The 25,943-nt window shown below is 38.9% G+C and overlaps 1 protein-coding gene across 3 annotated transcripts in view; it reads left to right on the top strand.

Annotated features, from left to right (window-relative positions):
• LOC149017574 (nucleoporin (DUF3414)) overlaps positions 1 to 25,943 on the top strand; it is an 88,718-nt gene that overhangs the window by 43,534 nt on the left and 19,241 nt on the right. For 2 of the 3 annotated variants that reach the window (XM_089151908.1, XM_089151906.1), the window contains 8 exons: positions 3,677 to 3,765; positions 8,070 to 8,218; positions 14,658 to 14,801; positions 16,083 to 16,190; positions 20,275 to 20,385; positions 21,377 to 21,484; positions 21,583 to 21,693; positions 24,862 to 25,040. In XM_089151908.1, the coding sequence (XP_089008034.1) occupies positions 3,677 to 3,765; positions 8,070 to 8,218; positions 14,658 to 14,801; positions 16,083 to 16,190; positions 20,275 to 20,385; positions 21,377 to 21,484; positions 21,583 to 21,693; positions 24,862 to 25,040 (999 nt within the window). The remainder of the gene's footprint in view (positions 1 to 3,676; positions 3,766 to 8,069; positions 8,219 to 14,657; positions 14,802 to 16,082; positions 16,191 to 20,274; positions 20,386 to 21,376; positions 21,485 to 21,582; positions 21,694 to 24,861; positions 25,041 to 25,943) is intronic. The other variant, XM_089151907.1, reaches the window with a different exon arrangement.

The following is a 25,943-nucleotide window of genomic DNA, read 5'->3' as shown; positions in this document are numbered from 1 at the left end:
GACTAGTTGACCCACTGATCTAATAAGAGAAATAACTAGTCCTCAGCTAACAACGATGTGCTTGTTACTTGGGGTGTTATCCACAAGTTCAGGGTGTAGCAGTTGTAACTTGGAGCTCGGATAAAAAAAAGATGGCTTCCCAAATCATGTCTAAGGAATGGAATTTGGGAGTCCATCTTCTGAAATGCTGCACCATCTCAGGGGTTATAGACGGGCGCCCCAAAACAAGCTTGCCTTTAGAGTCACTGAGAGAGTTACCTGAAAAAGTCCTGTCCAACCGAAGCCATTCCTTATGGAACGAAAAAGGTCTCCTGCTGCAGAGCAACATGGAGGGTAATGCTATTTAGCAGCAGATGATAAGGAAAGGGGGCAGGTGAAGAAAAGATGGTCGATGTCCTCTATATCCTTTTGACGAAGCATACAATTAGGGGGACATACTCTTATGTCTGATTGATTATTTAAACTATGTATTTTAGGTTATCACGTGTGTTATCTCCCTATAGTCAATTCCTTAGAAGGAAAAAAAGAGGTGGTGTAAGTGTTCCCTCTCATCATTCTTTGGACATGTTAGAAGGGCAATATTGGAAGAAAAAGAAGCTCGCGCTAACTCAAGATATGCTGTGTGGTAGTTTACTTTCATTCTTACTCAACATCTATTTTTTCTTCAATGAATTGTAATCGATATTCTTTTATAAATAAATGACCTAAGGCTATTCCTCTAAGGCTGATTCTAAACCTCTTCTAATCCTGTGTGTGGGTGTGTTTTTTTTTTCTTCTTCTGGTTCTCCCACCTTTCTAATATTCTCTTCTCTGGGTTTCTCCTTTTTTATTCACATGGTATGAGAGCTGTAGGTTGGACATGCTGCTACAGATCCACTACGCTTCTCCTTATGGCCAACCTTACATTTATCTACTTGTGGTTTCTTTAGCTGCTGTGTTCCATTGGCCTTTTCTATTAGCTTGATGTGAAAAATGATTCCTCAATGATTATCTACCTAAGGATGTTTGTATGGAGCAACTTGGGTTTGTTGCTCGGGGGTAAATAGTCTAGTCTGTTGTCTTAAGAAATATCTGTCTGGTTGAAGCAAACGCCTCGGGTGTGATTTGGATGTTTCAGTTCTGTTGTGCTTACTCATTGTGACATTGACCATTGAATATTTTTTAACTGCTCTAGTGTTGGAGAAACAACCTCTTGTGCTTACTCATTGTGACATTGACCATTGAATATTTTTTCACTGCTCTAGTGTTGGAAACTTGTTTCTTATACTTTATATTGATGACATTATTATTACTGAAAGATGATTCTACATGGATTGATAATCTGAAGTTATTTATGCAATAACAGTTCCAGACTAAAGACTTGGGAAGATTGAAGTACTTTTTGGGTGTAGAAGTTGTTCAATCTAAGAAAGGAATGTTCATGTCCCAATGGAAGTGTGTGATTGACTTGTTGACACAGACTAAGATGCTTGGTTCTAAACCTTCAGATACTCTTTATGGGTTCTAATCTGAAGCTTATGTCAAAAGATGGAGATGTTCTTGATGATTATGAGAGAGAGAGAACGCTAGGCTTGTTTGGAAACTATATTATCGTACGTTGACTTGCTTGATATTGCTTCTCCAGTCAGTGGGTTTTTTTTTTTTTTTTGGGCTTCTCTGACATCTTATTGGGATGATGTTCTACTGATAGTAAGGTATCTTAGGAAGGGTGCTAGCCACAGACTATTATACGAGGACCGTGATCATAGAAGGATTGAAGGTTTTCTGATGTAGATTGAGCTGGATCACCAATTGATACAAGGCTTACCATAGGCTACTGTACGTTGATTGCTGGAAACCTTGTGTCTTGTAAGAGCAAGAAACGAGGTCTAGCACAGAGTCTGAGTATAGAGCTATGACACAGGTCACTTGTAAGTTGATGTGGGTTAGGCAATTGTTGAAGGAGCTTGGCCTTGGTAATGATTCATTTATGACAGTTTGGTGTGATAATCATCTGCCGTCCACATAATCGTGTGTTCAATGAAAGAACAAAACAGAGTGAAGTTGATTGCCACTTTGTGCATGAGAAGCTGCAGCGAGGGCTCACATGATCTTACAGGAGAGCAGCTGGTGGTTTGTTCACAAAATCATTATTGGCTGCCAGGCTTGATTATATTTGTAGCAAATTGTGCATGTTTAACCTATATGCTTCAGCTTGAGTGGGAATGTTTGAAGGGTAATATTGGAAGAAAAAGAAGAAGCTCAAGTTAGCGTTAGCACTCGAGAATATGCTGTTAGGTAGTTTAGTTTGATTCTAACTCTGCTTTTATGTTTCCTACATTGAATTATAATCGATCCATGGTAGAAGACCTTGCTCTTGAGTGAGATCTCGCCACCTTGAAAAACCGAGATCTCGACCATCTCGACAAGATCTCGGTTGAGATATGCGATTTTTTGGTGTTAACTCGGTGGCCCATCTCGGTGGGTTTTAGGGTCCCAATCGGGCTGAAACTTGATATTTAGCCTATTTAAGGCCTTTTGAACACATTGGAGGCCTTGGATTTGTAGAAAACAACCCTAAGTATGATTTCTAAGTCTACCCATACTCTGAAACCGAAATTTTGTAGGATTAGGGAATGCAATGTTATACAATATGTAATCTAGAGCCTTTAAGGCATATAAATGAAAAGTAAGTGTATCAAATGCATCAAATAACCTAAATGTCATCAAAATTCCATCCATATGAGTATTGCAATCTCAATTTTCAAGAATAGAATAATAAAATTATACAACCATTAGAAGTTCTATATAAGTCATTGAATCATAAGTTCGTAAGACTAAGTAGAGAATGATTGATCTTCCTTCGATGTTGTAGATGTGCTAAGAGTAGTTGCAAGTGAAAATCCAGCCGAAATCCGCAAAAAAAAGTGAAAAGTGAGAGTTCCAGCGAGATATGACGAGATTCAGGGCGAGATATAGCAAGATGTGGTGAGATCTTGAGTGAGATATCCCAACTTTCTGCTCTTGATCTCCATCTCGTCTCACTTCTTTGAAAAAGCGAGACATCTCGCGAGATCTCCCACCATGAATCGATCTTCATCTTATAAACAAAAGACCTGGGCTATTGGAGGCTTACAGAAGATACATAAGGCCTCCAGGGTTGATTCTGAACCTTTTCTTCTCTCGCCTTTTCTCTGGTTCTCTCACCTTTCTTCTCTCTTCTAATCTTTTTCAGTACTAGACTGGAATATATGAGAACAAGTGAAAAGGTTAGCATCTATTTGAGAAAAAGGGTGGACAAATAAATTGGAGAAAGGAAAGGCTTTCAGTAGGCAATACCTATGTTGAATCCCTTTCCACTCTTTGCTTAACTAGTTCTAAAAGGCTTGGCATTTTAATTGGAACTACTGTACTTTGATATACAATAGAAACTAAAGACGTGTGCTAGTGAGATGTAAAAGGACTATTTTTAGGGAATCAAGGTTTTCTATTTTATTGATACGTACTTCTTTTTCCTACACTGCACACGTAGATTCTTTGTGGGGTTTGTTCTCCAGTTGGCATGAGTGTCATAAAGAAAATTCTAACAATGAATCCGTGCTGTATTCTTTTCTTTTTTAAAATTTTTATCTTTTTAAATAATTTTGAATTTGAATGGTTTTCATTTGATTGTTGAAGATAATTCATTCTTTTTCAGTAGCTTGTGGTTTCTCTCTGGAGGATTGGCAAGAATGCTTTTAATTGATTGTGAGCAGAATGAGGATTATTGCCCATTGACTATCTCAGGTATATCCACTCTTGATTTTTGACGGTTTTAAAAGTGTTCTATAATTTGCATGCGTGCTCAGGTGCTTAAATTAATTTGTACCTTTACTTAGTGGTGAAATTTGTGGATGCTGTGTAACTAACTTTTAAGTGCCTGCTGATGACCACCTGTGTTTCTTCTTCGCATTTCAACCAAAGGTGGAACTAGAATTTCTCCTCTTTTATGGGAATTTTTCTCTTTTTTTTTTTTTTTTTTTGGGGCAGGGGGGGGTTGGTGGTTGGGTGTGTATGGGGGAGTGGACGATTACGCCTGGCAGTTGAGTTGATGGTTTGACAGTCCAATAATGGAGATAGCCTGATGAAGAAATCTATGCTGAAGTACTGAAAAGGCATTGATTTTATCATCAACAGTCCCTGGTTTTTATCTTATTTTACTATGATGAATTATAATTCAGCAACCAAAAGAGATCTCCCTGGGGTAATACAATGAGAGAAGTCTAAAGAACCTAGAAAGCACTGTAAACAGTCAAAATGCAACCCTTAATGGGCAAAGTTCCAGAAAGGAAAACAGTGTCCCATCTCTTGGGGTGTCCATGAAATGTAGGGTAGCTACTAATTGGTTTTAATATCAGAGGAAATGGAATCCTGAAATGGGATAGGCTACTCACTTTTTCTGCACATCGTCTACTATTGTTGCTACAGTTTTCTCTTTAGACCTTGAGTTGCTTTGAAATATTCTAAAGTTCCTCTCAGTGCAGAGGTGTTGAATGGTCGAACAGAAAGCTAGTTTTGCTATAGTTCCAATTGTCTCACTTGCAACATATGTATTCCTCATTCACAGGGTCCTCACACGTTGGGCCAGCCTCAACAATCACATATGTCATCATCTGATCATAGGAGCTTTGTTTGGTGTTTTCTGGGATGATATTATATATTTTCCTCTTAGCTAGGCTTTGTAACTACCCCCTTAGATATTTGCATGCTCCCTTTATTTTAGGCTGCTTATTGCCTTTTGTGTTTTAGACACTGGACCCTGCTATACCGTAAGGTCAATTCATGGTGGTACTACTAGAAGTGGCGGAGGTTGAACTGCCCAGACTGCCTACCACATTCTCTTCAGGTACCAACCCTTCCACTACCACTACCAATTGCTTCAGACGGACTTACTCCTCCACTATTACCACCACCTGCTCTGGAGTCTCTACTATCAAGGATCGCCTGCTCTCAGTCTCCCGATCCTTATGGAAATTATCTCTTTTCCTTGCTTGTGCTAGTCGAAAGTCCTTGGCCTCTTCCTCAGCTTGTATCTTGACAGCCTCACAGATAGGATCATCACTACTGCCATCATGATCATTACCATCACTGTATCCTCCCTTTGTACTCCTCTTGAATCCTCAAGCTCTATCTGCCTTGTCCTTCTGTGACTTCCTCTTAATACCTTTCCTCATGAGATCATTTATGGTCCTAGCTACCTCAATAGCATCCACATGACATGAGGCCATGTCAGGAGAATTACCAGCCAGATGCTATTTTAATCTAGTGTGGCTTCACCTCCCCAAAACCTTTTGTGGTGGCAAACTGGCAGTTACCCCTCTAATTTATCTTGTATGCTCATCAACTGCCACTTTGTGCAAGTATGTAACCATACAATGTCATCCATGGGGTGCTTGGTTTGCCTCAAGTGCACCTGCCTATGCCCGGACTAGGTAAACTGTTGCATGAACAAAACACGTCATTAATAAGTAATAAATGAAGCACATCAATTAAAAGTTTGTGACCACTATACAAGTAAATAGATTTTTAGTGTTTCCCCCCAAACCCTCATAGTGCTCTCATATTTTGAAGTTAATATTTAAGACGTTGGCTCTTGAAAACATGTAGAATTATGTTTTCATTATATTTAAGCCACACCGCTTATTCCTCTCTCTCTCTCTCTTGAATTTTAAATGTTATAACTTCAGAACCCAAAATTAAACTTAATTAATGGCAGGGAAATATATTCGGCATTGTGAGCCCATGGGGCCGTAGATCAGCTAATGATGCCTTACATATGTTTCATTGATCTCCATCTAGTTTACAGGACACCTAATATTTTTAACATTTTTGTTGTAGCACAATCGGATTTTTGTCTATCTGATATTTAGCGAACTCAACATTAGACGTGTATTGACCACATATCTTGCAAAAACAAAAGGAAGTTTACCTGAAATGGTGGAGCAAATTTAATGCCCCTAAATATCTCACGGTTCATGTGGCAAAAAATAAGAAAAAAAAGCAGTGTAAACAGTTGAAATGTGAGTAACCAGAGAGCTAGAGTTAGTGGTTGAAATTTCAACCAAGATTCAAGAGATATGGCTCTTTAATAAAGTGCATTTGTAACATCTGACCTTGAAACTCTGGCAGGTTGTTGCAATCAGTCAATATTTTGACATCGTACCAAAATTTCAACATAGATGGTGCCTTTTGTTTTTCTTTCAAATCTCAATGCAGCAACTCATCTTGGCCTGGCAATGATTTCGGAAATTACCAGCTAGATTTAGTACCGTGCATAGGCCCATTAAAGTTTCCCATTACTATGAAAAATTATTGGATCAACACAATTTGTGTAGAAAAGATTCTGACGCTTATTTTTCTCCTAGAATGTGCTGGTTTATATTAGGGATAATTACCTGTTGCCCCCCGTAATTTGATTTTATTACTAATAGAACCCTGTTCTTTACGAAATTACTGTTGCCCCCTTCCTTATAACGGCGTTAAGTAGTCGTTAAGTTTGAATATGTAATGTCTAATTTGCCCTTCATTAGAATTAGGAAATCAAAAGACGATGCTACCCCATTTATAAAAACCAGATTAAATGTCAATTTTACCCTAAACTTCATTTATTTTGAATTAATGAAATACGCAAAATTCAAATCCGATTTGGTTTCCCACCTTCACTAAACTTCATTTGTTTTGAATTCATTTATTTTGAATTAAAGAAATGGCAAAATCCAAATCCGATTTGGTTTCCCACCTTCACTAAACTTCATTTATTTTGAATTAAAGAAATGAGCAAAATCCAAATCCGATTTGGTTCCTCACCTTCACTAAACTTCATTTATTTTGAAAATATTTTAGGTGCTATTCAGTTTCCAATTTGAGTTGATTCGATTTTCCTTCATCATCGGTTTCTATTTGAGTTTTATTTAATCATTCTTTCTTTATTTGGTAGGATGATTTTTTTTTTAGAACAAAACGGATTATAGTTATTTTTTTCTCCACAGTTAATTAAGGGCACTACTGTAACTTGACAAAAGGGTAAATAAGTAAAGAGATAAATATAAGGGTATTTTGGGGTTTTTGAGAAAATATAAAGATGCCACATCATCAGTAAACTAACGGAACTTAACGGTAAGGGGGTAATAGTAATTGTAGACAAAGTTAAAGGTTGAATTAGTAATTTTGAAAAGTACAGGGGATATAGTAGTAATAAAATCAAAGTACAGGGGGACAATAGTAATTATCCCTTTTTATTATTTTGCTGCATTAAGTTTTTTTAAGTCACCTTATTATGTCAATATCTGTAATGGTCAGATATGATATGTCTTTGAATTGTACATATCAGAGCTGGAATGGAGTTCATGCATTTATTAAAAGAACACAAATTACATATACACCCCTTGAGTTTGCAAACTATTATGTTTACACCACCCATAATTTATTCTATTACAATTTATTGCCCTCATGTTTCAAATTATATGTCAAGCACATCCCCACTGTTAGAATAACAGGCTTAAGTTTTGATTCTGCATCCATTGTATTTTAAAGAAATTGCTATACTGCCCTCCTTTACCGTCAAACCCCATTTCAAATTTCAAGGAAAAAAAGCAGGGGGGGGGGGAAGAAGAAGAAGAAAGAAACAAGAGGGGATGGTGGAGAGCAACGACTGATTTTTAATTTCTGTTTCGTTTTCTCAGTTATAAGAAGATTCAATGGGGGCCTATATTTTCTCTTTCTATTTAAAGACTAATGGTGTTAGGCATAGGTGGGGACATATGTCATATAATAAATTCCAAGGGGTGTAACTGTAATGGTTTGCCAACTCAGAGGGTGTATATGTTATTTACTATAAATGAATAAGTCTATTTCTATTGGGCCCCTTTAATCTTTTCAAGCTAACTTGAAATGACCATTCATCAGTCTTATTTTAGTTGTCATTCTTTTCCTTGATTTTATTAATCTGTTTTGGGATATGCTAACAAATCTTCACTTGTTGTGCCCAACTTATGTATTGTTTTCGTTACTCTGGCACTTTCACTAACCAAATAATTTTGGTATTATTCCAGTGCTCGATTTCACCATGCAGCTGGTGGAAACAGGAGCAGATAGTGATCTTGTATCGGGTCTGGTTGTTTTCTCACTTCAATATGTTTTGGTTAATCATGAGCATTGGAAATATAAATCGAAGCATGTTCGTTGGAAAGTGACACTGAAGGTGCAATTTGTGTTTTCTCCATCTAGATATTTGCAATTTCTTATTTCTATGTTGCTTTTGGCTGAAATTTGTTAAAATTTGAAGTTGTTCTGTGGCTTAGAGATGGAAGATAAAAATTATAATGAGCATGGAATGTAATAACAACATTAGAATTTTAGAAAGATGACGTTTTCTCTATTTTTTTTCTCTTTTAATCATCACCATGCTAAATTTGGATAACTAGATAGTAGCAACTAGTTTGGACAGATGAATGCTGGGAAAGGAAACTAAGAAACGACATATAGATAAAACATGTGAAGCTGAAAGCCTGAAACAAGGATGTTGAGGAGGGTAGAACTACAAATAAATTATGTTTGAGGGTATATTGAGTCTATTCAGGCATGTAAAATGAGGGCCAGAAAATTATCTCATATGAGTGGTAATGTGATATTGTCCGAATGAATGGGAAAATGGGCAAGGGAAAGCTGAAGATGACCTTTGTTGAAGTGGTGAGGAAGTTATGGCTTTTGATATGAGTGGAACGCTGAAGCAGGATATGTTCAGCATTGCAGCTAAACTCTTTTAGTCGTTAGGAGGGCTTGTTAAATGTTTTTTTTTTGGGGTTAATTGACTTAATTAAACAAGATTCAAAAGGAGAAAAGCAACATCCAAATTGGCTATTACATCAGGGGAAGAAGAGGGCAGAGGGCGGGGGATGCCTTAAGAGGCTAAAATGTGCCTGTTCCTAGGGGAATCATTACAAGATGCACTCATAGAGGGAGTGAGGAACATCTTCCTTTTATGTCAAAGGAGATGAAGTCCTAAACCTGATGGAGGGATCTGGAGTTGGAGGTCCATTTCCTGAGATTTACCTTCCAAATTTGATTTATTGTACCAGGAAAAGCCTGTTAGCCAAAAAGGTCACAAATGGAGGGGCTTAAGAGGTCATGTCCACTAATATCCTTCTTTCTCAAAAGGGAGGATACTTCTAGGTTTAGGTGAGCATTTAACAAGATTCCCTTCCAGAGAGAGGCAGGAAAGGGGTATGCAAAGAAAAGATCATCTAGGTCTTCAGTGGCATTACAGAAGAGTGTGCATTTGGGGAAACCCTAATGCGCTGATGCTGAAGGAAGGCTTGAGTAGCTACACCTTTTGGAGAAGACTCCCCAAGAAGTGATGCTGTGCCTGGGGGTTTGTCTTTTGAACCGAACCAAATTCTTCCAATTGACTAGAAGGGCTGCTTGGTCTTCTGAGAGGCCATGCTGATTTGAAGGTAAACGGGCCAGAGTTGACGACCTGTAGGTGAGGTTTTCACAAGAGCCAGAAGAGTTTCTTTGGATAATGGGCAGCATGCTGCAAAGGTCAATCAGTACTTGATGTCCTGAGGGAGGGGATCCCAATCACCATTTGAACCTACAATTCTGCAGCGTTTGCAGATTTGTGGAGGCCACTGCAATAGAAGGCATTTGAACTGATTGAGTGTGAAAGGATGCCTTTTGTGTGCCAATGATCAAGCCATAAATCTGTACTTCTGCCAACCCCAATCTTCAAGATCACACCTTGTGGAGCTGTGGGTCTGATGGACAGGATCTTACGGCATACCTTGGAAACATCAGCCAGGGTAGGAGTTTTCCAGATGGAGTCATTTTTTCTGACGGCCAGAATAGAGCGAAGTACCCAAATGTTGTCCTGCTTTACAGTCTTCCAGAGGAACTTTAAAATGCTAGCAGAATTTATGTTTTTATGTCTTCTAATCCCTTGCCCCCCTCCACTTTTTGGGCAACTAATCATTGATCACCTGATGGAATGAAAGAACCTGGAGACGTCGGATCCTTTCTGTGGGAAAGCTGCCATCGTTGATTCCAAGGCTTTGGTCATAGCAGAAAGGAGGCCGAAGGCACCATATCAAAAGAGGTGAGTAGCTTGAAGAACAGATTTGATGAAGACCTATCTTCAGCGAACATTAGGTTCTTGCCTAGCATGAGAAGTTTGTGCCTTTAGGTTTGGATATCCATAACTATGTCCACTGTCATGACAGCTTTTCAGATGGGAACTGGAAGATTACTGATCGAATGAAGCAGGATCAGAGTTTTTTTTTTTTTTTTTTTTTTTTTTTATATATTTTAAATTTAACCAAAGAAGCAGAAAAGAGAAAATCTATACTTTGCTTGTGAACATCCTTCATTACAAGATGGACAATTAATTTGGGGGGGAAAAAGAGGCTTGCAATGGTTGATGCTGTCTGACGATGGCTGACCCTCTGCACTCTTCCCTGTAGCTCCAGCAACCTTCTCCCTTGCTGCGGCCTCTTCGGTCCCATCTGCATCTCTCCCCAGCTCCACCCAACGCCCCCCCCCCCACCCAAAAAAAAAAAAAAAAAAAAAAAACCTCACTGTCCTCTCCTAACCCCTGACCTCCCTCTTTCCCAATCCCTCTAGAACTGGTATACCTCTTTGTCTAATCCCTGATGTGACCCAAGTTTAGGGGCCAGTCTTCAGAATCCTCTTTTAGAGAACCAGCAGTAACTTGGGGTTTTATCCTTGCTGTTCTAGGTCGAATCTCAATTAATTTCTGTATATGATCAACAAGGTCCTGCAGGTGAGAATATTTGATTTGCAAACCTTGGATCTAGTTTTTTGTTTTGTTTTTTTTTTTTTTTGGGGGGGGGGGTGGTCTAGGGTTATTTGGAGGGAATAATTCTGATTTTACATAATTATTGTTTCAGAATATTTCCCAAGGTTAGGGTTCCTAAAGTCAGAGTTTTGTAATTTAAGGTTTCTAGGGTTTGAACAAGGGTTAGGGTCGAGTATCTCTTAGGGTTGAGGGAATATGATCCTAAAAGGTTTAGGGTTTCAGTAACAGGTTGAAGAGTCATGGAAATTTGAAATTTTATGGTTTTAGAAATCTCAGCAAAAGAGTTAGGGTTAGACTGGGATCTGGGTTGTTCTGATTCAGCTAAATTTGGGAGGGAAGGTAATTTAGATTTCAGGAATGATGCTTCTAAAGTTTGGGACAAATCTGACGGTTAAATTGTCGTAAATCTGACATTGAATTTTAGGTCTTAGAAAAAGTCCTAATATCCAAAAAAGTTCCAGAAAAATAGAAAAGAGGGTGATATGGGCATTTGGGTTATGATTTTAGGGTTTTGGAAGATGAGGGAAGGTTGCACACGAGGGAGGAAGGAAAAAGAAGGGTTGGGGAGGGTTGGTAGTGGAATTTACTTGTCTGAGGAACAAAATCCCTTCAACAGCTTCTGATTTCCTTGAAGATCCAAGGCTGCTGCAAGCTTGAGAGTGAGTGAGAAAATCTGGAAAAATTGCAGAAAACTGGAAATAATAACTGCTGTGGCCCTCCCTCCTTCGGAACCCATGACTCCACTCAAGTCTTCCTTCAATTTGATTCTTTTTTCATTCAAATCTGCCATGCTTATGAAACAGCTTATTATTGCCCTTACATGAAGGATATGCTAATAGGACTCAACAAACAAAGATTAATTAGGACTCAGCAAGGAATTTGATTTGATGTGGAATTCCTTGACTTACTAAGACTTTACTCACTCAACTGAAAAGAAAGAGGAATTCTATTTGGAATCCCTAAACAAAAGAGACTTGAACTAGTAAACTTCCTACTCTAACAAGGAATCCAATTGGGATTAGAAGTCTTATTAGGACTTCTAATCACATTAGGACTCTAACCACTATCTCAAATGCAAAACCAAAAGTAGATATGGACTCCTTGAATCAGGGAGAATCTAACTAGACCACGCTTGCTTCAAAGAGGGGGTGGTCAAATGACTAAATACCCCTCAAGTGGTTCAGCCTGCCCTTGGTGCTGTAAGCTTTGTGGGCTAATGTGGGCCCAAATTATGGGCTGCACTCTGATTGCCTATCGTTGTAATCTAACTAGACCACGCTTGCTTCAAGGAGGGGGTGGTCAAATGTCTAAATACCCCTCAAGTGGTTCAGCCAGCCCTTGGTGTTGTAAGCTTTGTGGGTTGATGTGGGCCCAAATTATGGGCTGCACTATGGTTACCTATCCTTGTTGCATCAATCCTTTCCTCCATTATTGATGATTGTGTCATTGCCATCTGTCTGACTGGAGCTCTCAATGCCAAAGTGTCCATTTGGAGTCGCTCTTGGATGGAAATTGCCTTGGCTTTAGACCTCCCCTTCCACATTCTCCAAGAATCCTTGTCAAAGCAATGGATGCCGTTTGGATCCTTGGAATGTTTCCTTCTTGGCCATGGTTTCTTCCTATTCAAAATTTTGATCGAAGATGACCAACAAGGTGCACTCAAAGAAGGGCCTTGGATGATTGGGAAGTAACCTTTGTTCTATGTCAATGGCACCAGAACCTGCTGTTCACCAAGAAGACCACTCTTACTTTCCCTCTGGGTCACCCCCTCCAAAAATTTGAAGAAGCATCGGCTCTTTCTCACTCGCATTTGTGTAGACATCTTTGGTGACACCCCTCTCCCCTCTTCTGTCTCCCATCTTTTGTCTCCATTAAAGAGGAAATAAGGCATAGTTTCATTGAAGAGGTGAAGTTTGGTTGGCAACCTCCCCACTACCTTATCTATAAAACCGTTGGTCACCATGCCTGTATGAGAGAGAAGTTTCCTACGGAGCCTACACCTCCCTAGACCGTCACTCACCTGAGAAATGCCATATCAACTTTTGCATGATCCCCCTAGAGTTCCTTGTATTAGCAGATCCAAGTTGTGCAACGCTCATCACTATCTTTATGCAATTTCTTCAGGCAATCCAAATTCTTTGGCCATTGTATTCCACTATTCCACCAATAGGGTTTGCGAGTCATTCCTGGGCTACTCAAAATCATTTTTCATTGTTGTCAAAGGTGCTTGACCCCTTTTTCCTTTTGGGAACTATGGATCAAAGCTTTTCCTTGCAAATCTCTATCCTTCCTGATACCTTATTGAACCTTGCTCCCTATGTCTATCCCTTCTCTCTCGACAAAATGGCCCATCAGCTACTCCCCTAGGGTTGACTTGAGCCACTCTCTGGTCTTGTCTGACTTAGCTAATCCCTCTGTTCTGCCTACTGCTTGCTTGCCTCTCTCTAATACCGCTGCCCCCCCCCCCCACTTTTTCATTTTCCTTTTTCTCCTATCCTAGCACCCTCTCCAGATCCTGCCTCCCTTCCCTCTCTTGCAGCAGCCCTATCACCGCAATCTATTGCTTTCCTCTCTAATGAAACCTCCTCGGTCGCCCCCGTTATTACTCTTTCTTCTCTTCCCTCTTTGAATGACCCATTTTTCCATTCTTGCCCCTTCCCTTGGCCCACCCTCCACTCGTCTTCCCCCAATTCCTCTCTCTTTTGGCTAGATTAACTCTCCTCACTCCCTCTCCAATTTTTTATGGGCCGAACCCATCTCCTCCTCCTTTAGGGCCCCCTTGCTAGGCCTATCCCCCATCCTCCTCTCCTCACTCCTTGCTCCCATTAAGTCCCTAGTCTTGCTCATTTTTCCCGGTTCCCCTGAACCCTCTTTTGAGCTTGTCCCACTCCCTCCTCAGGAGTCTTTTCTCAATCCCATCTTAGTGATTGTAAGTGAGTCGGGGGTTCTTTCGAATCTGATACCCCTTCCCCACCATTTTGGGATTGCAAGAGAAGTATCCATTCTACCAGAGGGCGCTAGCACCTCGACAAAGACTTCATTGTTCAACTCCAGTCACCTAGGAAGAAGAAGATGAAAAATAGAAAATAATAGTTTTGAGCCTTGTGTTTTGTCTTGGCTCTTTGTTCTTGATCTTTATTGCGTAGGTCCCTATACTTTGTTTGGCTTTTTGCTTAGGGCCTTGTTGGCTTTGGTAGGGCTCTGCCCTTTGCCTTCTTGTTGTTCGCTTCCCCCTTCCTCCCTTTTTCTCTACTTTTGCTTAATGAATTATTTATTTATCCCATATTTTAAAAAAAAAAGAAAAAGAAGACAACAACAACAGCAACAACACTTCTCAGATTAGTAGGGATTTTCTTGTAGTTTGAGTGTTTTGGTTTCTCGGCCTCCCCCCCCCCCCCCCCCCCCTTCCTTTGATAATGATTTTTTTAGTCATCCCCAAAAGGAAAAGGAAAAAAAAAAATGTAGTATTAATAAAGCAATGAAAACCCAATCTGCCTCTACTTTTCTTTGTTACCATTTTGTTTCATGTTTGCTGTGGGTTTTGTTTTTCCTTTTAGTTTATTTTGTCTGATACTTATAGGGCATGTTTTGTTCAAGGACTCGCAAAACATTTTTTTGTCTGACTGCTAGTTTAATGCACTGCATTTCATCATGTCTTTCATCATACCTGCATTACTGGATTGGACTTGAACCATTTTTACTGGTCTAGTCTGGTGTAAAAACTTCTAGCCTATCTTGTTATAGTAAGTGCCAAGGATTCTTTTAAACCCCCAGCTATTTGGAAAATGACATGCACTGCTCATGGGAATTGTTCCTATTGTCTTAGGTGCTTGAAGTACTGAAGAAGTGTCTTATAGCGATCCCATGTTTAAAGAAACATGGTGCAGTAATTCGAGACATTCTACTCAGCGATTCCTCCATTCACAATGCACTTTGCCGGATTCTTTGTGTAACTTCCCAGATGTTAGAGGTGAGTCATGCTTTCTTTATGTTGTTTGCAATTCTTTAGATGCTTTACCTGGGACCATTTAATAATTGAAGGATCAAGCTGAAGAAAATCAATAATCAAATCAAAATTGATCAGATTTTGTCCCATCTCTGATTGAAGGTCCAGTGTTTAAAGTAATTACTTGGTAAATTTTGATTCAAATCCAATGGTGAGATCTTGAAATATCAAAGAATCACAAAATTAATCAGTCACCAAAATGGTAGAGTTAGTCTTTGATAGCAAATAGTTATATGAAGCCAAAGTAGTATAAACAAGGATTACAATAAGTGACACCAAGATAGTGAACTTGCTGAATTAGTCATAGAATGGCTCATGGTGCTGAATAGTTCACAGTGACGGAGAAAGCTGTTGGCAGAACTAGAGATTGATGGCCCGAAGCTGCACACTGAAACAACACTGCAATTATATATGAAACTGAAAGAAAGTGAAGAATATTCAGCAAATCGATTAGCAGGTTAAAAGAATACGTCAGAAGTGAGGACTGATGTGTACCGTAAAGGAGTAAACATAAATTTTACCTTAATTGATTGGAGGATAAGAAAGGAAGGTGAAGATATTAACTAGGCCTTTCACCTTGACTAGCATTTCACAGCCCAACTCTTTTTGTGGATGAATGTTTTAATTTTTTGGGTGAATTCAGCCCAACTTGACATCCCTCCAAGGCAACAACTGGACTGTAGACTTAACCAAGCATAAAATAGAGCCTCACAGTGCATGGGGCTCCTGCTTTTGTGATCTTGGAGGGGCAGATCTTCAGTGAGAGGCTGGTTCCATGTTTCAAACCTGCAACCAAGCATATAACTGAATAATATTCAAAATTGTGGGGTCTAGGCCCTTCCTCTTTTATTCATAACTTTTAGAAAACAAAAATAACAGGAAAGCTGTCCTGCATGTGCTGACTCCCTTAAAAAACTGCTTTCTTTCAAAATAGTAACTAATAAAGGTCTGAAATTTATAGTAAGTATTCCAGTCATCTAGAAACAATAAGAAAGAGGTACAACTTAAAGATTAGATCCCACAATAGAACTAAAGGATGAACTCTGAGTTTTGCATAGAAACAAAAAGAGGTTCTAAAGTTGGGCCAAAGTTGAGCCACATAGAAACATTCAGGCATGGTTCTTTCTCCTGCACATATATTTATCAGTGAACTTGGAATGTGAATCATGATGGTTGTGTTTTTGTTCTATTTGTGTGTATATATATATATATATCTTTTACTTAAAGCTGACAAAATTTTCACAGAGATTATATATCAACCGTCGTTATGAGCTAAAGGTGATTGAAGGGGTACTGCTTGCAGTTTCTTCTGCGTTGGATGTTGTCTTTACCATGCTTGTCAATCTTCCAAAGGTTTGGTCTAACCCTCTCCTCCCCCCTCCCTTTTTTTCTCCCAAATCTAACTATTTTATGTTGAATATATTTTTGGATGAAGTTCTAGCTTGTTTCTATTGCATTCATCATTTATCTTTCTGCTCTTCTTTACACTTTTTGGGCTTTTAATTGCCTAGATGCAAAAAAATGAGTGTGTGGATCATTCATTGATCTTTTTCATTAATTTTGTGTTCGACTAGAATTTTTTTTTTAAGGAGTAACAGAAAGGTCCAGTATCACAGAAACGGGCATTCCAGGATACTCATGTGTACACTATACACCTGATCATAGTTGTAAAGGTCAACTAAGTGCTACCTAGGTGTCCAAGTTCTTTGATCCAAGGTGACAACATGCCTTGGTGACACTTCATGAGTTACATTGGTTTATGTTTATTGCTTTGTCTTCTGTGAATGTGCTTATGTTTTATCTTATTGATCTGCTAATTCTCTAACATTTTGTCATAGGCTAGAATAATTATATTCGTATTGCATTGTTATGCATTGTTATGTTGGTTATAAGCATATTCTTAAGAAATCATGCCTAGGTGTCCATATTGTCATCTAGCTGCTTTGACAACTATGCATCTGATACTAACAGTCGGGGTAAATCCCAGAATACCACCATCCCAGTAAGAGTAGGCAGTTTCATTGGATCCACACTGACTTTTCTACTTCTTCCATGTGAGCTCAACTGCAACCATATCAGCAGATCTCAGTTTTCAAATTAACAGACAGTTCAACTTAGAAGCCATGAAATGGAAATATGGTGCAGAGAAGATCCTGAGGACCCATGTCCACAGGAAGAAGAAAAGGCTACCAGGCCTCTTTACTGGTTAGGAAGCCAGCCTAAGTCGTATGCCTAGTCAATGCTGAACTTATCTGTGCCTGGGGTTTACATACTATTTGAACATATTAGCACATCTTCCCAAAAATGGAGTGATACTGGGAAGTCTACGAGTCACTTCTCCCTTGGAAGAAAAACCGAGGACTGTATTCGTCAGGTAGAAATGTACGTGGTCTTGGAATGATAATTGTATCTTGAGTTTTTTTCATGCTGCCCACTTAAGTTGGGCCAAAACTCTTGACTGCCCACTTAAGTGGTAAAAATTACATGTTGCCCACACTGGCCCTTCGATCGAACCCAGGTTCTACATCAATAACGATAGAGCACAACATGTTCTATCTATACTAAGAGTTTAGATCCCTAGAATTATGCAGAATTGCAAATATACCCTAAATACCCTAAAGCTCACATTACCATGCCATCTTTTGAGGAGTTCTTAATCTTTCTATTGGTTATTGTTTCCTAAAGGCTAAAGTTTGGTAACAGCTTTTGAGGTTTTGGTTGTCAATAACTTTTCTTTCAATTTCTGGTTTTCTGACTGGGGCTTGTCTTGGGATCTTGTTTGGAACTTGGAAAGTTATTTTTCAACCATCCACAAGTCTGTCTAATAAAATGCCTGATACTCCGTGCCAGTTAGCTCCCAAGCTATGAAGTTACAGAATAATTTTCAACAGTATGTTATTAAACCTTTCACCAGTTACTTCAATCCCAATTCAAGAGGAATAGAGTTCATCTTTATGGAATTTCCTTCTACAAAAGGTCCAAAACTTGCTTTGAGAACTTCATTGTGGATGATCTGTCCACTGTTACACTGTAGTGATATGCAATGCCGAATTTCAGTTTTACATCCCAACAGGAGATGGGTCTCAAATGACTGGCTTCTTTACTCCTGTAACATGGATTTTTATCAGCTCCTGTTTTGCCATGCTCAAGTTCCATCCAGTTGATCGTCAGATGGTGGACGTGGCATATTCTAATCATATGGCTAAGACTTCTCCAACACTTAACCACTTCATCCCTGCAACATCTTCTATCTCGCTTCCTCTGCCTTCTCCTCTTCGGCTCTGGCAATACCAACTCAAATCATCCCTGCAACATCTTCTCTCTCGCCTCCTCCACATTCTCCTCTTCGGCTCTGGAAACACCAACTGAAATCATCCCTGCAATATATTCTCTCTCCTCTCCTTTCCTCCGCCTTCTCCCTCTTCGGCTCCGGCAACACCAAGTCACCACACCACCTGCTATCCATGAAAGTTTCGATTGTGCAAGCCACATAAAGTACCAAGCCGCTGTGATAGAGATGGAAAAAGTGAAATCATAATCTACTCACACCTGCAAATCGGCTTTGTATTTGTACAGCAGAGAAAGGTTACATTCAATCTCTATTTCTCTAATCTTTCTTGCAGTGCGAGTGTAGGAGTTCAAGGTTCAAACTAGTCGATCACAAACCTGGATTTGACTTCCAGTCAGGTTCAAGAAGCCAGCTATCTGTCCATTAACTTGTAGAAATGAAGTCAAACATCGATCAAAGGCACTGCAAATTCAAAATTTGTTAAATGACCAACTAATCGATTGAATACTCCAAATAAAGAATTTATAAGCTACCTATTTAATAGCTAAATCTAAAAACTAAACGTCGGCATCTAAGATTCAGTCCTCTCATGGTCCTATCGACGAATGAAAGCCTCGAGTTTTCAAGCTAACCACTCCAATACTTGACAAACAATAATTTGATGACTACAAAGAGCTCAAATAAAGCAGTATAACAAAACAAAATTAATGAGAGAGACCGGACAGAGGAGCTTCACATCTCAAGCACTCTCGAGTGTTGATGGTAATGGCAAAACTAGGTTTCATTTTGTGCGATTTTTAAGGGGATCGTAAGGGCTTAGAGTTCAGAGCCTCAACTTCATGGGCCACATTTTTTCCCCTTGAGATAGAGTGACTGCTCATTGGAAGGACTGATGTGTGAGCCGGTGTTGCCGGAGCTGAAGAGGGAGAAGGTGGAGGAGAGGAGAGGAGAGAGAAGATGTTGCAGGGATGAAGTGGTAAGCGTTGGAAAAACATTAGCCATAGGATTAGAATATGACATGTGTTCACCATCTGACGGTCAACTGGATGGAACTTGAGCATGTCAGAACAAGAGCTGATAAAATTCCCTAGTAAAATTGTGGTTAATCATGTCTCTTAATCTTAAAAAAGGAATGTGGTATGAGTAGTATGGGCTTCTCTGAAATGGGATACACTATCACCCAATGGGAAAACCTTGACAACCCTTTGTTTTGATAACCCAGCTGGAACTGCCTGGCATTTGTTTCTTCCCATATACACCTGAAATCTGCAGATACTGTAGCTCTGTAACATAGTTGTATTGACATCTAAGTAACTGAAGCTGTTGGAGTGGTCATTAACATCAAGGCAACAACGGCAAGGTGCCCTTCCAGCAAGGGTGCCTAGATTCGTAGGTGCGTCTTGACAATTATGCTTTCCTCCCCTAGGGAACAAGTGCCAACTGACATGTGCCCCACTAGATCGCCTGGAATGGCAGCAAACAGGGAATGAAACCATGGCCTATAGGCACAATTAGAAAAGGTTATCAACCAATTCCTCATCCTACATACACAAGGGACAAGCAAAGTGAGACGGGCAGCACCCACCTCTCAACTAATATTATTTATTTATTTATTCCCATGCAGCATTGTTTTGTTTTTTTAAAACTAACTTGTTGGGTATTTCCGAAGTTCACATCTCATTCATTAAATAGAATATGCAGCAGTTTCTTCTTGTTTTGAAATTAACCTTTTAATGGATACCTGATGTTTATGATGGTCACTAATTATAACTTTTTATGTGTTGCTTAGTATTTTTTCTCTTTTAACTGCTTTTTTAATGCTATGTGTCTATTCTACATCTAGTCATTCCCTTTCCTCTTTAATTTGGCTAGTTCTGGAGTACTTAATTTATTCATTTTGCTCAAGGGTACTATATATTCTGGATCATCCTCTGTTTCAGGGGTGAAATTTATCAGCTTGTTTGCAATAACACCTGATTGTACTGTGATATAATCTTCTTAAATGTTCTTTACCATCCCAGGCAATTTCTCTCTCAATGTATACCGTATCTTTTAGTAATTAATGGAAAAGATTCTCCATGATCGTAGGCAATTTTGCTCCCAATGTATAATTTTATCTTCAGTAGTTGATGCTGGTAACATTTTCAGGATACAACATCTGGCTCGACCATCTTTCATCATGCTCTGTTGTCATCTACAACAAAACCGGTTCCTGTTGTTACGGCGATTATATCCTTGATATCCTTTTTCCGCAATCCTGTAAGGACTACCTCCACATGAAAATGAGAAAAAACTTGATTTACATGCACTATCTGTCATTGGTTTCTGTATCTCCACTTTCTCCTGTTATCTGGCTTTTTTGTTAGATATCTGATATTAGTTTGATGTTTTTCCTTTTGTTGTACTGTCTTCATCATATGTTAGCTAGTTGCTTTAATGTTCCTATATTTACTATTGAAATCAACGGAAGAATGTTTCAGTTTATATTTCATTATTTCTTAGCTATGGTTTCTCAGTTGAACAAGTGCCTGTGACTCGTTTCAGTGGGACTCATCTCACTGAGCTACCACATAATGATACAGCGCACTCATATAGATTTTGTTTTCAAGTTCAAAGGGCCCCTTGTTTCTCCTGGTTCATTGAGCACATAGTTCAACGGCTGAACCTACTAAATTCTATAGTATTTACTGGATCATTCATATGCATCATCCTTTTTCGCAGGCTCCAACCCCTAACCTTGGTGGCCCTCAATTCTGGTTGTGCATTCACCTTTCCAATTGTGCCAGACCCCAGAAATCCCCAGTGAAGTAACATCCTAAATTCTTTTAGCTGCATTGAGAGGACTGGATTCCCCAGAGAACATCCATCAACTGTTCTCAGCTTGATGCCTTGGTGATTCCTTCAGGGGCTGACATAATACATCCTGCTTATTCTCTCTTGTGAAAATATACCCAATCGCTCAAAAGATTGACCTTGAGTTACCTTCAAATGAAATCATCTGCCTACCCAAAGGGCAACATTGTACTTGATTTTTAAAAGGGCACAATTTATCTAAGAATAATGTTCTTTATAATGCCTGGGATTTCTCTCCTCTGTCTGCACTTTCTGTTTCTGGTGTGGTTATTAATGTTTATTTATTTTTAACATTTTAACACATTAACTCCAAGTGACATACTTGGGGTCTGAATAATTATTACATGTGGTTAAAATGTCAAATTTTAGAATTAATACTTTTGTACTGCATTTTCAGGCAATTCAGGTGGGTGCTGCCAGAGTTCTTTCTATGTTATGTATTGTGGCAGATGATGGACATCAATATCTATCTGGGAATATCTTCCTTCTTCCAGATGACATGCAAGTATGGGCATCCATATGTATTTGGTTTTGAACTTGTTGAATTATACAATGATACCACTGTTGGAGGTTCACTCTTGCCATATAACTATTTGTCTTTAGATTGCAGGTCTGAGGCTTTCTATATATGCCATACTGTGTGAAGAAATACCAAGAAACAAAGATTTGTTTGTCGCTGTCATCAAACTGCTAACTTCTGCAGCTAGTTTCCAGGTTTGTTTTTTAATTTTCTCCTCCTTTGAATACAGTGTCAAAGATTTGGCCCACGAATTTCATGTGGTGTAAGCACTGAGGTCTGATTATGCTTATGCGTCATAGCCCCCATTTCTTTTAAGTTAAGACTTAGTTAGAAATGTAGATCTAGTTATATTATCAACTTTTGTGTGGGTGCACAGACATGGTACATCCAGAGTCAGTAGACTCGGTACTTCCAGAGTCAATGACAATGTTTTTCCTCATACTGGGACAAATGCCCTGCAGTGGGTCCAAAAAAGGACGGAAAATCACTGATTAAGTTTTATGTTGTAAGTGGAGCTTTGCTTGCTTCACATAAGTAGTATGTTCAGTCTCAAGTGATCCTATATTTTGGTTTTTGTCACAGTTTGATTAGCAATAAATGGACCCTATAGTTATGGTCCCATGAATCTTAGGTGATTCAAGTCCCACTCTGTTTGATTTTATGCTAGCAAAATATTAGTGAATCGTAAAAGGAATGTTTGATGCTTCCTTCCTCCTTCCAATGTCAGTTTGATTTCAGTTCACCTTCAGGACAGATCACTGGCATCAAGTTCCAACAACCCTAGGTAGTTCTAACTTCTGAAGCCATTTTCTGCTGGGCCAAATGGCCAAACCTAGGATATGGTAAAGACTAAGAAGGATATAGACTTTTGACAAAGTGTTATGAATTAGCTGTTTATGTATCCTGGTTCTTACCATCACATAAATCAGAATAAAGAAATAATTGTTGCACTTTTTGCTATTCTTGTTGGAGTTTAGTTTTTTCTGGATTTTAATTTAATACACCTTCATAAAAGCTATAGTGTGACCCAAACTACTTTAGGATTATCTAGGCTGACTTTTTTATTATTGCCTGTTTTGAGTTAGCAAGTAATCGATGAATGCATAAAACTCAAGTAATTCCTTGACGGTGTAAGTATATTTGTAGGAAGACGCCTTACCACAAACACCCACCCGCCTTAAGTATGCTCTTGAGTTTCATTAAGTTGTGTCATTACTGATTCTGGGTTTAAGTGCATCCGCCTCTCTATTTCTTGCCGTTACAGTGCACTTATAGAATCTTCTTCTGCCAAAGGTTTGAGTGTACTGTTCTTCAATCTGTATGCAATTCTCTCCACTTGCTCTTCCTTCTCTTCTCTCTTCCTCATGTCTAGGTACCGACGTACTGTACTGTGATAAGTTTCACCCCTCATTTTTTTTCCTTTCCCCCCCCCCCCCTTATTGGTCTAGTGCATTGTATCATGTGTTTTAGCTTGTGAAAGTCTAATGCAACAACACAGTCTTATCCCAATTAAATGGAGTTAGCTGCATGGATTCTTGATCTCCAATCAGCTCTATTTGGGGCCATGCCTCATACAAGGACTAAGTTGTGCATGTCTTTCCTCACTTCTCCAAGTCCTAAGGTCATATAAGGCCTACCCATGGCTCTCTTAGTTCTCTAATATGAATCCAATAACTCCTCCAATTGGAGCATCCAAAGGTCTCTATTGAACAAGGCCATGTCACCTCAAACACTTGCTCATTGCTTATCATGTATCAAGGCTCGGAGCTAGTTCCAATTTAACTATAATATGATTGTTCCTTACTTTCTTCTTCCTAGTTTCTCCTTTCATTCATCTTAGCATCATCATGTTGAAGACATTGATTTTATCATACGATGCTTCTCACTGTTATCAAAAGGTCTGCCAAGGCATGCCTTGGTGGCTACAAGGTGGTTTTTTGGCCCCAGTAAATGCACCGCTTTATGGACATGCAAAAAAAAAAAAAAAGCGACTGCTTTATCGCATAGGTGATGTTGCCTTATTGCCTTGTGCACCATATTGATGCCTAGGCGGTCGAGCGGTCGCTTTTTGGACATTTTTGTACCTAGAACTTTTTTTTTTTTTTTTTTTTTTGGGATTTTTTAAACCACCAATTTTTATTCTACAAAACCATACACTGATGCAGTAGTTATTTGTTTCGGATTCGGGAATCATTTAGATGGAGAATTATTCGGACTAATGCCACTAATTGATTTATCGGCCTGGTCAAGAAAATGGTAATCAAAGCGGAAAAATTAAAATTCGAATTCAGATTCAAGAATTATTTGCTTAAAAAAAGTCGGGAAAAAAAGTTTGGATGTCTAAGTTGAACAACTGTATAAATGAGGGTTGTGGTCATATCTAGGACGTTGTGGCGTGTAGGCACAATGCACTTATTTGACATCATAGAGGTAAGTACAATTACTACTTTCATTTCATATTTATAGTTTCATGAGTCATAATCATATACTATAATGTTATTACGTTATGTTGTTAATTACCATTTATGACGAGATGGACTTGTGTGTTTATTGGGAAATTTTTTGTGGACATCCCAAGATAATTGACGAAAAGCATAGACTCCAAAACTATGCCAAATTGGCAGTCATCCCCTTTGAACCATTACTTAGAGAAAATGATAAATATACCCTTAGTTGTAGTATCTTATAACCTATAATATAAAATGATGAATGGAGAAAGAAGAAGGAACTCATGGAGGAAGAAATAAGATGAATTTTAGGATTCTATTTTACTAGGGGCAACATCGTATAGTCACAAGAGAATAAGGGCAATATAGGAATTATGAAATTATCTAACGACAACTTAATGAAATTTGCTAACGGAGTGTGACATTGTGCAAATTTAAGAGACATTTTGGGGTGTCTCTGCCAATTTGATATATTTTTTGGGTGTTTGCCAATTATCTTGGGGTGTCCCTGAATTTTCCCTTGTTTTATAAAGATAATTTTGCATAATAATGATTCTATAATATTGGTTTAGCTTGCAGTAAAAGTATATAAGTTTTTGGTAATCCTATTTGTGCCACATAAAATAGTTTTATCAAAAAAATGTATACTAAGCACCTTGGCAGCTGCCTAATTGCCATGGTGCTTAAGCAGTGCTCCAAGCAACTTGGTGTCTTGATAACCTTGGTGCTTCTTAAGCACCCAACATTCTGTATGATACAATGCTTCATCCATTGCCTAAAGAGGAAAAGAAAAGAAAAAGAAACAGAGGGATGGGGCAAGGGGAAGAAGGTTATACTTCAAACTAGTGTCTTCAAATTGCTTTATCCTTCATTGAAAATCCATGTAATATGGTTACATGGATTTGTATTATGCAGCCAGGTTTTCTTGTTTCTATAATTTCCATGGAGGAAGATAAAGAGGTCCGACTCAGCAATTCCAAAGATGTGAATGAGCAGACAGTTGAATTTTCTTTGGATTCAATGCCATCAAAGAAGGCTACTCCTTTAGATGCAATTTTGCAGTATGTGAAGAGGTCTGAGGAGCTTCTAAAGAGGTATGTTATGTTAAGATATGTTTAATTTGTTAGTTGAGTCATTATACTTGTAGTTGTCATTCTTCTTTTCCTTCTTTCTTCCTTTTTTTTTTCCCTTCTTTTTTTTTTTTGTGTCAATATTTAAAATCAACCCCCCCCCCCCAAAAAAAAAAAAGCATCAGGGGAATTCATAAGCGGAAAGAGAGTTTTCTCTTCTTTTTTCTTTGGTGGGGTGGGGGGTTGTGGGTTAACGGGCAGAGGTCAAACAAGAGAGCACATACTCGCTAAGAGGACAGGGAAATATCTAGACCCTAGGTAATAACAATGAGTTTATTTGTTTGGTATCAGCTAAAGGTTTATGGAGAAACAAGTTAAGCCTGGAACTAACATCAAGGGAGGTGGCTTTCCAAATAAAATTTTTCGAACAAGAGTTGGAGGTCCATCTGTGGGAATGCTGTTTCATCCATATGTGAGAAATGGTAGCCCCTCTTCACAAATAGAATTGCCTGGAAAACCTGGCTCAGCTAAAGCCATTCCCTAGAAAAGGAAAGGGTCTTCTACTGCAGGGCTAAATGGATGCTAAAGCTTTTTCCTGATAGTGTGGAAGAAGGACCAAGAGAAGAAATGGTGGTGGGTGTCCTCTAAGTCATTCCAGATGCATGAGGGTGACAAAGGGATGTATTGGTAGAGGAAGGTTTGTATTAGGAGACAAATGTTAAGGGTTCTCCAAACAGTGAAGCTATGGCAGGGTATATAGACCAGCCTAGACTGCACCAGAGGACTGGGGAGGGGGCATGAAACCTAACAAAATCCCAACCTTATAGGAAGTGATGAAAATGGCATAATACTCCTGGGAATCCCGCACTGCTTTCTCATTTTCATTTATGTTCTGTTTTTCACCTAATGGATGGACCTATATGGCTT

This window comes from Hakea prostrata, chromosome 4, assembly GCF_041222555.1.
Source record: "Hakea prostrata isolate BN-2017 chromosome 4, UWA_Hpros_2, whole genome shotgun sequence".
Taxonomy (NCBI): domain Eukaryota; kingdom Viridiplantae; phylum Streptophyta; class Magnoliopsida; order Proteales; family Proteaceae; genus Hakea; species Hakea prostrata.
Note: the sequence above shows the minus strand (reverse complement) of the source record. Positions and strands in the feature narration are given on the sequence as shown.